Genomic DNA, 12474 nt, shown 5'->3' on the forward strand with positions numbered 1-12474 from the left:
GAAAAGCTGGTGTTTCAAAATGGGATAGTGGATACTTAAGCAGAGTTCATAGCAAAAGTGTCCTCAGCCTTGAACTTGAAAGGAATTGGAATGAGTGGACTCTACCTCTGCAGTCATCACATGCTCATATACTATTTTCTGATATTAAGTAATTGAAAGGCATTTCACATGACTTGAATTCACTGTTTATAATAGTAGAACAGGCACAACAAAATGAATATCCAAGGCATGCTGTAGGAAGTGTGTGCGTGTGTAAAGCAGAACGATTTAGAGTAAGGATCAATCACTGGCAGTAGTCGTGATACAGACTTCATAAGGCAAATCTGACCTGAACCGTACAGCGATAGAGCAGCCATTGCTGATGCAGAGTGAACACCCAGGCTGGCTTCTGGGGGGTTATTACCTAGGGAAAATCTTTCAGACAAGCTAACTCCATCGGTACAGTCCTGCTCGTGAGTTAAAAGCTGTACGTCACTTCCCTCAGATACTCTACTATCCCAGCATCTATGCCATTGCTAGGCTCCTTAGCCAAAAATTTTCAAACCTAATCCGTTTTTCTTGTTTGGAAGGCTGCAGCAATGGAGTAACGTCAAAGGCAGCTTTTTATATGAGCATTTGAGAAAAAAAATCATGGCACTGTTTTATTATGACTTTTTATAAGACTAAAGCTTGACAACGTGTTTTAAAGAAAAAGTTATCATTGAAGAATGTGTTGACAGTACAACATGAGACTTAAAGGTTTTTGTTAACACTTGAAAATTTGTATCTGAACACTAAGCAAAGCATTACAAATTGTCTATTCTTAGAGGATAAATATTTATTTATAACCTAGGGTGTCTTTCTTAAACAAAATAATGTATAATCACTTTATACAGGCAATTCTCTATTCTGGAATAAGGCAGTTGTTACATTATTCTGTTTGGAAAAAAAAAATCATAATCTTTTTTCTTATTTAGTAAGTGGCATATGCAGGCTTATATTCTAGAACTTACCATTGCAGTTTCCAAATAATGAATGCCAAAGATTCAGATTTGTGAGCTATTAGTTACACTGGTTCACTAGAGTATCCAAACTATATCTCCAGTATTTTCATAATTCCTACTACAAAAAAGGCATACTGTAAAATCAAGCCAAAGTGCTCAAACATTAGCCCAAAGCAATGAACTCATTAGAAAGTTTAAGTTTTTTTTAAAAATCAGGATCCATTCTGGTATGATTCTATTGTACAGGAATTAAATACATTTTTAGAACACGTTTGGATAGTAACTGTCATTACTGAAAATGCTGTTTATAAGGAGGAAGTACACGTGTGTGGACCGTATATTCATCGAATAATTGGTGCTGATCTGTCATTTGTTACTGTTGGTCTGAGTTTCACAGTCGCAAAAGGATTTTCTCCACTGAAAAGAAATGCACAAAGTTACTGGGTGGCTCGCTGCAATTCCGAACCAAATTTAAGCCATGCAGTTTCTTTATCCAAGTTGTCTGAAGACAAAGTTATGGTTTTAGACTAAAGGATTCTGTGCAACACTCAGTTTAACTTGAATTTTTAAAGGAAGCTTACATCTGAAGACTTGCTTTGCAGTGATCCAAAATTTGGGAAGTTAATGCCCAGTTAGATCGGGACAATTTTTTAAACAGCTCCCAGTATTCAAATATTTTTGTTTTTAACCCTCAAAGATATAGTTTAAGTCCTGCTCAAACTCCTGGAGAAACACTTATTTTTCTGAGAAGCCTATGTGTTGTATTTTACTTGATGCCACTCTTGAGAAAAGTGCAACCAATTTTAGCCATAATGTTTTACCAATGCCTAGAAAAAGTCACAGAGTAATTAAAGAAAAACATCCTTATTTCCCCTCACAATCAATACCATAATATAAGCCAATATAAAAATCAACACAACCAGATTACTGTAAAATCTTTAAAAAATATACCTTAGAAAAGGTGGCTTTACAATGCCATTCACATCCGGTTTCTGTAAAAGAAAAAGATATTTACATAGATTCACAAAACCATGCCACAGTGAACTTGCTCTCCTGCTGAGGAAGAGAGACCCTAGCGTTCAAACAGGCTAAAATATTTAGCCATATAGAATAATTATTGTGAAGTTCAGTTGAACTGTGGAGTAGTTCCGGAGAGGAAGTCTCTCAGAACATCAAAATTCGGAAGTTAAAAAATGGCGTTAACATTAGCCAGCGTTTTTTTTGTGGTGTCTGTCCCCCAGTTAGAATTCTGTCCTAGTCTGTCAACTAAATGATCTGCCATTCCTTTTGGTTTTTCGGTTCAACAAGAGTCTTAGTCCACAAGCCTTACGTTTATTCCTAAACGCCCTGAACTAATGCCACAGACCAAACAAGGCAACGTAAGGCAACTCCTCTTGAGAGCCAAGGGAGGGCATGAGCCACACTGAAGACAGCAGCAGAGTCCGGTGACAGTGGGACAACTGAGCAAATCCAGTGATTTTAAAGCTCTACAGTAAGTCACCTTTCACTTGTCACAGGGCACAGCACTCGCTGTACTGCTCGCTTGGCAGCTTCCACCGGCCGATCCATCCTTTAACTCCTGCGAACATCACTGCATTTGAAGGACATGTTGATCCCATAGGTCTCAACAGCCAGGCACAGAATAAATCAACCAGTGTATAAAGCTGCCATTTCAGAATTGTAAAGGCTCACTGCTTCTTTGTCCAAAATGAAAACCACAAATGTGTCAAAATATAGATGCTTGTCTTCATAATCACTTTACAAGTTGCCAGATGCTTGATTTGAAAGCGACTGAACACTCAAGTTTACATCTTACTTCTTGATATTCATTTCATGCATTGGAAAAGGTTTCTTCCTCATAGGAAAATGATGTCGTAGAACCACGACATCAGGGCACAAATTGTTTACTTCCTACACACCAAGGTTCATTTAGAAGAGGAGAAATAAAACCACTTACTCGAATGTGGATTCAAGTATGCTATATTCAAATCTATATGCTAATATTAGGTGGTTCTGACAAAAAAAAAATCAGCTAATCTTTTAATAGGAATATTTAGATGAAAAATAATATCACAAAACATTACTGGTCTAGTCTAAATGGAGTAAGATCTCCGAGAGGAGAGGCTCAAGTCCCTGTCAAGGAGCTTTCATCCTTTTTTTATGAAAGGTTCATCATAGCTTTGCTTCTAGTTCTTTGCATTTTAAGGAACACAGGTTTTTCCGTAATAGAAAGCACTCGCCTTTTCTCCCCTCCCTGCCCGAGCAAAGATACTGTCTTCTTTCAGTTTCTGCATCTGCAGGGGGCTTGTGGCAGCGGTTAGTAGAAGCGCGTAGCTGCTCCTCTGAGACAGCTCTAGGGTGGCCTTCCAGAGCCAAGTACAACGGGAGGGAACGGTTCCCAAAGGCCTGCAGAGCTGAACCTCCAGCAATTCCTCACATTTTTTATATTTGTAAAGTTGGTGACCTGTTCTTCTTTTAAGAACTAGATACAAGTCTATGATGTGATGAGAAAAGTGATTTCTTTGATGACACACTATTAACTCAAAAAAGACAATACAATTTCATTTCCTGTCCTCCCATTTGTTAAAAGTTCTTTCTCTATGCTTCTGAAATGCAGATAATAGTTTAAAATTCAGATGCTGCTGACAATTGATGTCATTTGTGTTGTGCTTGCGTCTTTCCAGTGGCACTTTTGTTCTAGAGTGATGTACTGCAAGTTAGTTATATTGTTTTTTATTTTTAAGTGAATGTATTTTTACTTATTTTAAACACAGTTCATTCTCTTTGCCTGTCAATGTAACAAACATTTGTTAACCCCCTCCAGTGCCTAATACCTCTAAGTGAAAAATGCTGTGGATACACCTGACAGCCTCATCGTAGACTTAAACGAAACAGGAGAGGAGGCTTCGTTTCCAGATGCCTTTCCATTTCACAGAAGTACTGTTACAAATATTCTGTCATCCTTTGAACTTAAATGGACTCTTTCACCCGTAATCAAGATGTGATGCAACCACCTTCCAGTTTCTGCTTTTTAAGTTCATTTAGTTAATTTTACTTCCATAAAGTACAAATTTACAAAGGCCACTTCAATTTCTACTGTATGATTCAGCAAATTACTTAGAAAGAAAACACATCTGTCAGAAGGAGAACCCAAAATTTGCTTAGATGTTACACTGGTATACAAAATATTTTAGTCATGCTGATAAACAATAAAAAGTAAATTTTTTAACTATTGGCAGCCAACTACAGGATTCCTGACCTCTGAGAAGTTTGCTGTGGTAGTTACTGATGGACCTTTGCACCTTACTCTGACACAGTCTCTCAATTTTAGCAGTGACAGCCATTTTACTTAATGTATAAAAAAAATAATCACAGAAAGTTTCTTTGCTATCAAAGTGTGATCTCTGCTTCAAGAGGCTTTTTGAAGGGTCTCAAAAACCACTAGATACACATCAGCAAAATACTTATTTAAACAAGCAGCAAGAAAAAGACTAGTAGTTGCTTAATTTGATTAGACTAGTCTTCGTTTTGAATCATTGTTTGAATGCTGACTTAATAGCAGAAATACTAGCTTTATATAGCATTATCTATTAATAAAAACATATTTCCACTCAGCTATGGACATTACGTAGACATTACTTAGTACATACATCTCCACAAAACCAACACTAACTTTCATGGGGCTGCGTAAAGCATTCCTGAACGCCGAGTTCATGCTGCTTTAAATCCCGTCCCACTCTGGCTCTAAAATCCCTGAAGATGATGCATTTGTACTACTTTCTGTGCGAATTCCATGTTTCACAGATGTCATTCCCGAGAAGTTTGCTATGCAGAGCAAGTCTCCTAGTACTCTTGTTATATCCCTGACCAGTTCTCCTCCCCTCCTGTTCCTACAGATGGATGCAGTGCTGACAGCCCAGGACGCCCCGAGGTGGCTGCATGGACGGGCTGCTCCAGTCAAGAACGAGTAGCGCAGGTAGAATGTGCCAGGGCCTCATTTAAGAGCTCAGTTAAGTAGGCGAAGAGAAGCAGGCAGGGCAGAACATTTGGATCCATGGTACAAATTACTTACCGGACCTGCATTTTCTGGTCTGTCGCTTGGTGTTTTAACAGTAGTACCTTTGGAAGGCTCCATTCTTTTATCTGTTTGTACGGACCCCAGGTAGTCTGGCGGTGGGAGGACAACATCACCTTTTTCCACAAGATTTACAGAACTAATACTACGGATTGGTGCAGGGCTGCAAGACAGAACCCCAAAATAACATTTTCAGTTTCTATAATACATTTCTCACTTATCTTTAGCTCCAGGAAAGCACAAAAGCGTGTGAGCTAAGTTAATAAAGGCGTACGATCCACTGAAGTCAGTGGGACTCTAAATGATAAAGTTGGGGCGAAGCTGGTTCTTGGGTCTTTGTGTAACCATTAAAACATGTTAATGTAATCAAGGCGCCATGCTACAGACTGTTAGAAAGTATATGTTACTGAATAACACAGAACATTAGCAGAAAAATAACATTTTTAATAGATGTTTAGAGAAGGTTTGGGCATTTCTGCAAGTCCCACCCAAAACGTTACCTTGGCACTGGGACAAATGCTTTTTCTTCTGCTGGTTCTTCTAGTGGTCTGGTATACGATGATGGAAACCATCCTTTTCTGTAATGGGAAAGTTTTTTCAATTTTGTATTAGAAAACAGGAAAGATCTTTCAAAGACAACAGTGGACAAAACAGTAGAGGCTGAACTGAGATTTAACTTTTAGAGACCTGATTTCTGATGATACCAAATTAGCGTACAAAATCTCCCTAAAATAAGTGCAGTGATTTACCTTACAGAAAGAGTCCAAGTCCCCAGTCAATGACAGCCAGCAAAAAAGGTAAAAAACCGTTTACTAATATCTGCTGGCAAAGTCTGATTAGACACGTTTTTCCTGCCTGTTCAAATTGGGTAATACCCTGATTATCTTACACTTTAGTTGAGTCATGTTCCCCATAAAGCCAGCCATCCTTTTCTTCAGCTACAAGAAGCGTGATGATATCCCCCTGTGCAAAGCTAAGCAACGTCTTGTTACTTCCAGCAGTATGTGGGAATATCGTCTTTACTTTTTGCCTTTTCATTATATTCAGTCCCGTCGCAACAGAAGTTGAACGCGATAAACTGGCATCATCTGAATTCTCTGTCATAAAAAGAAAAGCAAAGCAAAAAAAGCAAAATTAGCCAAACACTAACGAAATTAAATACAATTAGTAGTCTAACAGGAAAAAAGCAGATAAAAATACTGAAGTGCAAATCAAGTTCTGAGACTCTGTACTGCTCTGATTTCCACTTAACCTCAATTATCTGCCAATGTTTCTTATCACCATGGAGCTCTTAATAGCATGTGCATTTATATACACCGCCCCATCACAATAAAGTTCAATCAACAGGCTACAAAGAGTTAAGTGAGTTGTAACTTGCTACCTTGTTCCTCTTCTGGCATGAGAAATGTTAAATGTTCACAGCCCTAAAAGACCTGTGAAAGTTTTCCACTCTAAAAAAATGTAACTCTGTATAAAGTCCAAGATATCATTTTCAAATGTACCTAGCACTCAACTTCAGCTGAACTGACGAGAGTTGCAGATACTTGGCGCTTTGCAGACACCAGATGTTTAACAGAAGACAACTTAAAAAAAATTGTATGTTATTTGATCAGGACAGTATATTGTAAATGCATTTTTAAGGAAGAAATGCTGAAATTGCTATTATCACATTGAAGAGATCTGCATTTCGTATGTTATGATCTAGGCTTAGTTCTTTCCCTTCCTTCCCTATAGCAGAGAAAGTAAAAAAAATAATGTATGTGAAACAGAAAAATCTTCATAGGATTTTACACTGCGGGTAAGAACACCAAGACTGCTCATTTTGTCCCACGTGCATTCTTCCCTAACTGCCACATGGCCTTAAGGAAACCAAAGCCAGCCTGCAAGAGTAGTTTATGTTTATTTGTGTGCACTGAAGTAATCACTCCAATGTATCTTGTTCAAAATTATAGAATGTGTTCTTCTGCTAAGACTGGAATTCATACGAGCAGTTAAGCTGGGTTAATCAGGGACACACAGACAGTAACTAAAATAGAATCTACCTATCCTGACCTGTATTTTACTGCAAACAATTCTTCTCTTGTAACACGTATTTCTCCTGGCGGGTGACTTATGTAAATACTTTGTAAAGACCATTCCCTACACCTCTATACGTCCTGGAATTCACATTATCAGAGCAGTCAAGGAATCCTAAATTTTGAGCACTATGGTATGTCATTTACACTTACATAGTTTGCATCAAAGCGACACTCACCTGCTGAATTATTTAGTTTTTCTGAAGACGTCTTTGGAACTGTCGCAGGATTGTTAAACATATCGACGAGCGGACTGGTGTACGCCCTACCTGTAGGAGCAGGGGGCACCTTCGATGCATTTTCATGATGAGAATAAAAATCATTTCCAATCTAGAGTCATAAGAACAACAGTATCACGAGTCTGAGGAGACAGCGACAACCTATTTGCAACATTAAATTCTAGAAAGCAATGCTTAAATATTCCCAAGTGATACATATTTAGACCCATCAGAAAGTCCTCATGTTCCTATGAAATTGCTGATAGAATAGTTTGTAAGAGGCTTCTGTCCCTTGATAAACGTTTGTTAGTGGGAATGCTATGATCGCTCTTTTTTCCACAAATAGCACAGTTACACCTAGATAATCTCCAGATATTTTTTGTAGAAGGTTACTAATATCATTTAGAAGTTCAACAACTAATGGTGACATGCAAACAGGTAGAATTTAGATTCTGTACTCTAATACGCTAATAAGAATCATGAAGGGAGGAAGGAAAAAGGAAAGAAAATAGAAAATAACATTTTCTTTAAGTTCATATTGAACTGAGTATGTAGTTACTATTACTTACAGATAAGAAGGTAGGAAATGGAATGGTTAGAATAAAAGCAGTTCTGAGGCTGGGCTCTGCAGAAGTGCTGGGCACCCAACTGAAGACCGAGCCCCGTCGGGGTGGGTGCTTCCGCCTCCGACACTCTCTACTTTCCCAGTTGCAGAGCTTCAGTCTAATGATTCTGCTTTCACACCCAACCGCAGCATATTCCACAGAGGTACATTACAGACTCGACCCCAAACGCTTCGGTACAAAAGCGGCCAGTGAAGCCGCTCCGCTCCCTTTTCAGAGAGAGAACCTTTAGCCATGGAAGGACAACGTACCGTGGTATTTCTCTCTATCATTGGTGACGGCTGGGGAGTGGAACCAGGTGTCCTTATTTCATCTATCATCATTCTGACCTTTTCAGGCACTTTGGTGGCATCACTACAGATTTCCTGCCACCCAGGCAGCTTGGATTTTAGGAAGTCCGCACACTGCATCCAAGTTTAAAAGGTACTTGTCAAAGATACACTTTTTCATAAAATTGCACAGACCTACTTGTTAATTTTCTTTATACCAAAATGAGAACGCCAGCAAAATGGACATCTTTTCAATGATATTCGTAAGTAATAGCTCTTTGAAACAAATAACATGTTGTAGAAAGAGACTGTCCTTCTTCAGGATCAGATACTGGAAATACCAGATCAGTCCATACTTTTTTTTCTTAATATATAATTTTTAAAAGTCACAGTAACCCTTTATTGTTGCTACAATACGCTTAAGAGAATATCGCATTGTAAATGCTTTATATGAACGGATGACAGCACTGGCCTGGCACTACAGTGCTCCTAAGTGCTATTTACAGCAGCCTGAGCCACATGCTGTCGGAGATCCTAAAGATCTCCTATATGATTAGATTTCAGGAGTTTCATTTGTTTACGCTCGTGCCGCTGACCTGAACATGGTAGAAGTGCATGTGCTGGGTAAAGCTGCAGTGCTTGTCAACCAGAAAACAGAACCTTCTCTTCTCTTCAAGGAGAGCTTCTCTGCAGCCTTCTGCAATGAATCTCTGAATATCACTCTGTCGAGAGCTCACCGTTTCCAGATACTAAGGAAGAAAAAATGACCATCTCTGAGTTGTATTTGATACTATATCCAATCACCAAAGCAAACTCCAAAAGCCTTAGCAAGAGCTTTTGGAAAGACGAGGGGGGACAGGCTGGCTCTGCTTCCAAGTCTTTCTCTTTTCCTGCACACTCCTGACTGCCCGGATCTCACGGGGTAAAGGTACATTCCCATCACAGGCAGCCAATAGTCGATTTGGGTAAATAAGCTGCAGTAAATAAGAAAATGACATCAAAGCAGTGACTGTGCTGAGCAGTTTTAGTGCCACAGGTGTTCTAATTAGACTAATTACCATCTGCTCCATAGCAGTTACATTATTCTCACAAAGCCACCTTGAATCTCTACTCATTTTAGAGAGGGGAAAATGAGTTACTAAAAAGACTAAACTAGATTTGTCCAAGGTTATGAGGATTCATGGCTAGACTGGGATTAAATGCTAACTCTTGAATTCTCAGTCCGATACCTTAAAAAAAACAAAACTGTAAGGAATGCAGGGTAAAAGACGGGTAGAAAGAAATAGGTGCTAGTACTATTTATGTTTACTGTACCTTGTTGTAAACTTGGCTTTCTTTGAGAAGAAAATTAAAATAGAAAAATACGGAGAAAAAATACATAAGCTACCACAAAATGAAGTTATTGTGCAAATAAAAATACCAAGGGCAAGTATTTTTTGAGAGATACGTGACCACCAGAATACGACTGAGCTATTTAAAATAGTTTCTCGTCACGGCCTCGCCACCTCTCATCTCGCCTGAAGATGGCGATGCCGCTCCAGGAGCGGTAGCAAAGGCGGTCAGGGATGGCAGAAGTTGGCGTTTGCCTGCTTTGGGAAGGTCTTTTACAGCAAATTACTACTGAATTTGCGTGGCGTAGCTGACTCTCTGTGTAAACCTCTGCATAAAGGTGTAGTTACAGTGGCACTTAAAAAAATAAATAAAAATCAAGTAGCGGTCAAGGGATGAAACCTAGAAACTGAAGCCAAAGTCTGAATCCAGCAGGGCGTAATTTCAACTGGAACACATCCGCTGGGCGCGCATTTAATATAAAGCAGCTTTGAGGAACCAAGATGTTCTTTGAAACTGTCGAGTTTAATGGCTGCCAACCATTATAGAAGAGTTGTGTATTAACTAATAACACTGCATTTACAAAAATTGTGGGAAGCTTCAGAAATCAAGTTTTAAAAGACTCAGATGTGACCTGTAATAGCTTAACATTTTCTGTTGACCAGTTCTCGCACAGAGAAAGAAACAAATAACTTAAGAGACAATCCACTGACCTCCATTTCTTTATGCTCATATTTCAGTACATTTCGTGCTCCTTGGCTTTTCCTTCTGATTTTTTTCAGCTCAGCCTGCGACTTCTCTAAAGAGTCTAATTTGCTTCGGTGTTCAGTTTGGTACCTCTTTAAAGTTGCCTGCAAGCAAAGCATTTAAAACACCTCATGATGCACTCAGCCTGTAACTGGGTAAGTGACTAAAAAGCACTGCCATCATCCATGAGATACTGCTAATACACATCGGATGAGTTAGGAAATTGCCTTTCGCAACTTCAGTTTAAAAACGCGTTGCTTCCCTTTTTAACTCCAAATAAGCATGAACATTTTTGCCACGTTTATTTATCTAAAACTCAATTCTAACATATTCATTAGTTGTTAGGGAACAGTTTCTGATAAACTCTTTGACTAAAAATAGATAAATAAAATAGGACTTTGGGAATTGGATGTACTTACATTCATATATTTTACATCAAGGTCTGTTTTCTTCTCCAGTTCAGATATAATTTCTTTATGGAATTTTTTGAACTTTAAAAGCAAATGAACGAAGGGTTATTAAAAATTGGCACAAGTAATTTATAATTTCAAAAGGAAAGTAAATTAAAAAAGAAATTGTTTAACTTACACTCTCCTCTAGACTGTCATTAAGTTTCTTGTGTGTTCTTGAAATTTCTATGAGAACTTGGCCTGTTGATAAACATACGACCATATTTGTTTCTTTCATAGAGTTCTGAAGTTAGTTAACAAAAAGCAGTAATAAAAAATATTTAACAAACATATTTATTAACTAGAATATATTTCAGAGGGCTAGGAAGTTTCTTGCTGTTGCTCATCACAGCTGTTTAAATAAATAACTAGATCTGGCCACAGACAAACCAAGAAGCTCCTAAGTGATAGAATAATAATTACTCATACATTATTATGCAAAAGGGACGTTGAGTGCCAGACAAAATAAATACTTCCTTCTCTCCAGAATAGCTCATATTGGTTTAGTAACAGCCTCTTTTCTTGCCAAGTCAGAGAATAGCACACAAGGACTAGAGATCTCTGTAACTACCCAAATAGCTGCTATCCATTTTTTAGTCTGAGAACTAAACCTTTATGTTTATTAACTGACCGCACCTTCAGAATTAAGAAACCAACCTTTCACATCCATTCACAGCACACCCACTAAAACTGATGTGATACATGTGCTGACTAATTTCCCGTGCTGTTTTATCAGCGATTACAGCCCGACTGCACGGCATTAACTAACAGCCAGGCAGCAGCAGACTCTCAGCATCCTCCCAGCAGTTCCAGAAGCCACCCAGTGCTCCGCCGTCTTCCAGCACAACCTCACACAGCTCACTTTTGACTACCAGCGGTTAAAAGCTGGACTGTTTCATTTTGCTTTCAGAGGGTTTAGAGGAAAAACACCTCAGTCCTTTGGGTGTGGTTCCCTGTGCAAACCAAACTGTGCCTGCCGCGGTGCTGCCCCAGTGCAGCCAGCCACGTCCCCTGTTTGGGACACAGACGGCCACGTCGGCCCCACTCCCTGCTCTGGGCCAGCACCGCACCCCACCGGCGTGCCAGGCTCCTCTGGCGATTGCAACACGCTGCTGAGACGCAGAGTCATAGCATGGCTTGGGTGGAGGGGACCTTAAAGCTCCTCCAGTGCCACCCCCCACTAGCCCAGGTTGCCAGAAGAGTACTGGGAAGTGTCCTCACGTGCGCAGTTTGACTTCACCCAAGTCAGAGCTCTAGACAGTTACAGCTCTGGGAAGTGCTGGGCCACCATCGGATTCCCAAATGGTGGCACCTGAAGGTCTCAGCTAGAGCTGTGTTTCACTGTCCCTCCACCGCCACGCCAGGAAGAGCAGCTCAGTTCCACGCGGGCTGGCTAGCGTGCCTCCTCCGGTTATCCGTCTCTCCCGCAATCGCCTGGCCGTTATCCCACCATGAAGTACGTGCCAGCCGGGTGTCTGCAGTATCAAACTGCAGCGCTGCTGCCCTGCTGTACAGGAGCCCTTACAAACCCCCACGCGACTCTGAGCCTGTACGCTGGCGAGTCGCTGCACGGGGCTGCTCTCTGCGTCCCCTCCTATTTGTTACTTTACACAATTCTCAGTTTCCTTTTTTCAAAGGGGGAAAAAGAAAGGATGCATTAACTGTTCAAGGTGCTGCTTTACAAATCTTGTTTCCTACCATCCATG

The 12474-nt window shown here is 39.8% G+C and overlaps 1 protein-coding gene across 2 annotated transcripts in view; it reads right to left on the reverse strand.

The window, feature by feature from the left end:
* Window positions 1-792: 792 nt before the first annotated feature.
* The window catches only part of BAIAP2L1 (BAR/IMD domain containing adaptor protein 2 like 1), a 40812-nt gene continuing 29130 nt past the window's right edge, over window positions 793-12474 (reverse strand). Inside the window, exons 4-14 of one of the 2 annotated variants that reach the window (XM_054212658.1) lie at window positions 10908-10969; window positions 10739-10810; window positions 10286-10423; window positions 8840-8992; window positions 8226-8378; window positions 7313-7421; window positions 5948-6155; window positions 5559-5636; window positions 5056-5221; window positions 1935-1975; window positions 793-1400 (exon numbers count right to left, since the gene is read on the reverse strand). In XM_054212658.1, coding sequence (XP_054068633.1) covers window positions 1325-1400; window positions 1935-1975; window positions 5056-5221; window positions 5559-5636; window positions 5948-6155; window positions 7313-7421; window positions 8226-8378; window positions 8840-8992; window positions 10286-10423; window positions 10739-10810; window positions 10908-10969 — 1256 coding nt within the window. In that variant the 3' untranslated portion in view covers window positions 793-1324. Of the gene's footprint in view, window positions 1401-1934; window positions 1976-5055; window positions 5222-5558; window positions 5637-5947; window positions 6156-7312; window positions 7464-8225; window positions 8379-8839; window positions 8993-10285; window positions 10424-10738; window positions 10811-10907; window positions 10970-12474 lie in introns of both variants that reach the window. The other variant, XM_054212657.1, reaches the window with a different exon arrangement.

This window comes from Rissa tridactyla, chromosome 8, assembly GCF_028500815.1.
Source record: "Rissa tridactyla isolate bRisTri1 chromosome 8, bRisTri1.patW.cur.20221130, whole genome shotgun sequence".
Classification (NCBI taxonomy): Eukaryota; Metazoa; Chordata; class Aves; order Charadriiformes; family Laridae; genus Rissa; species Rissa tridactyla.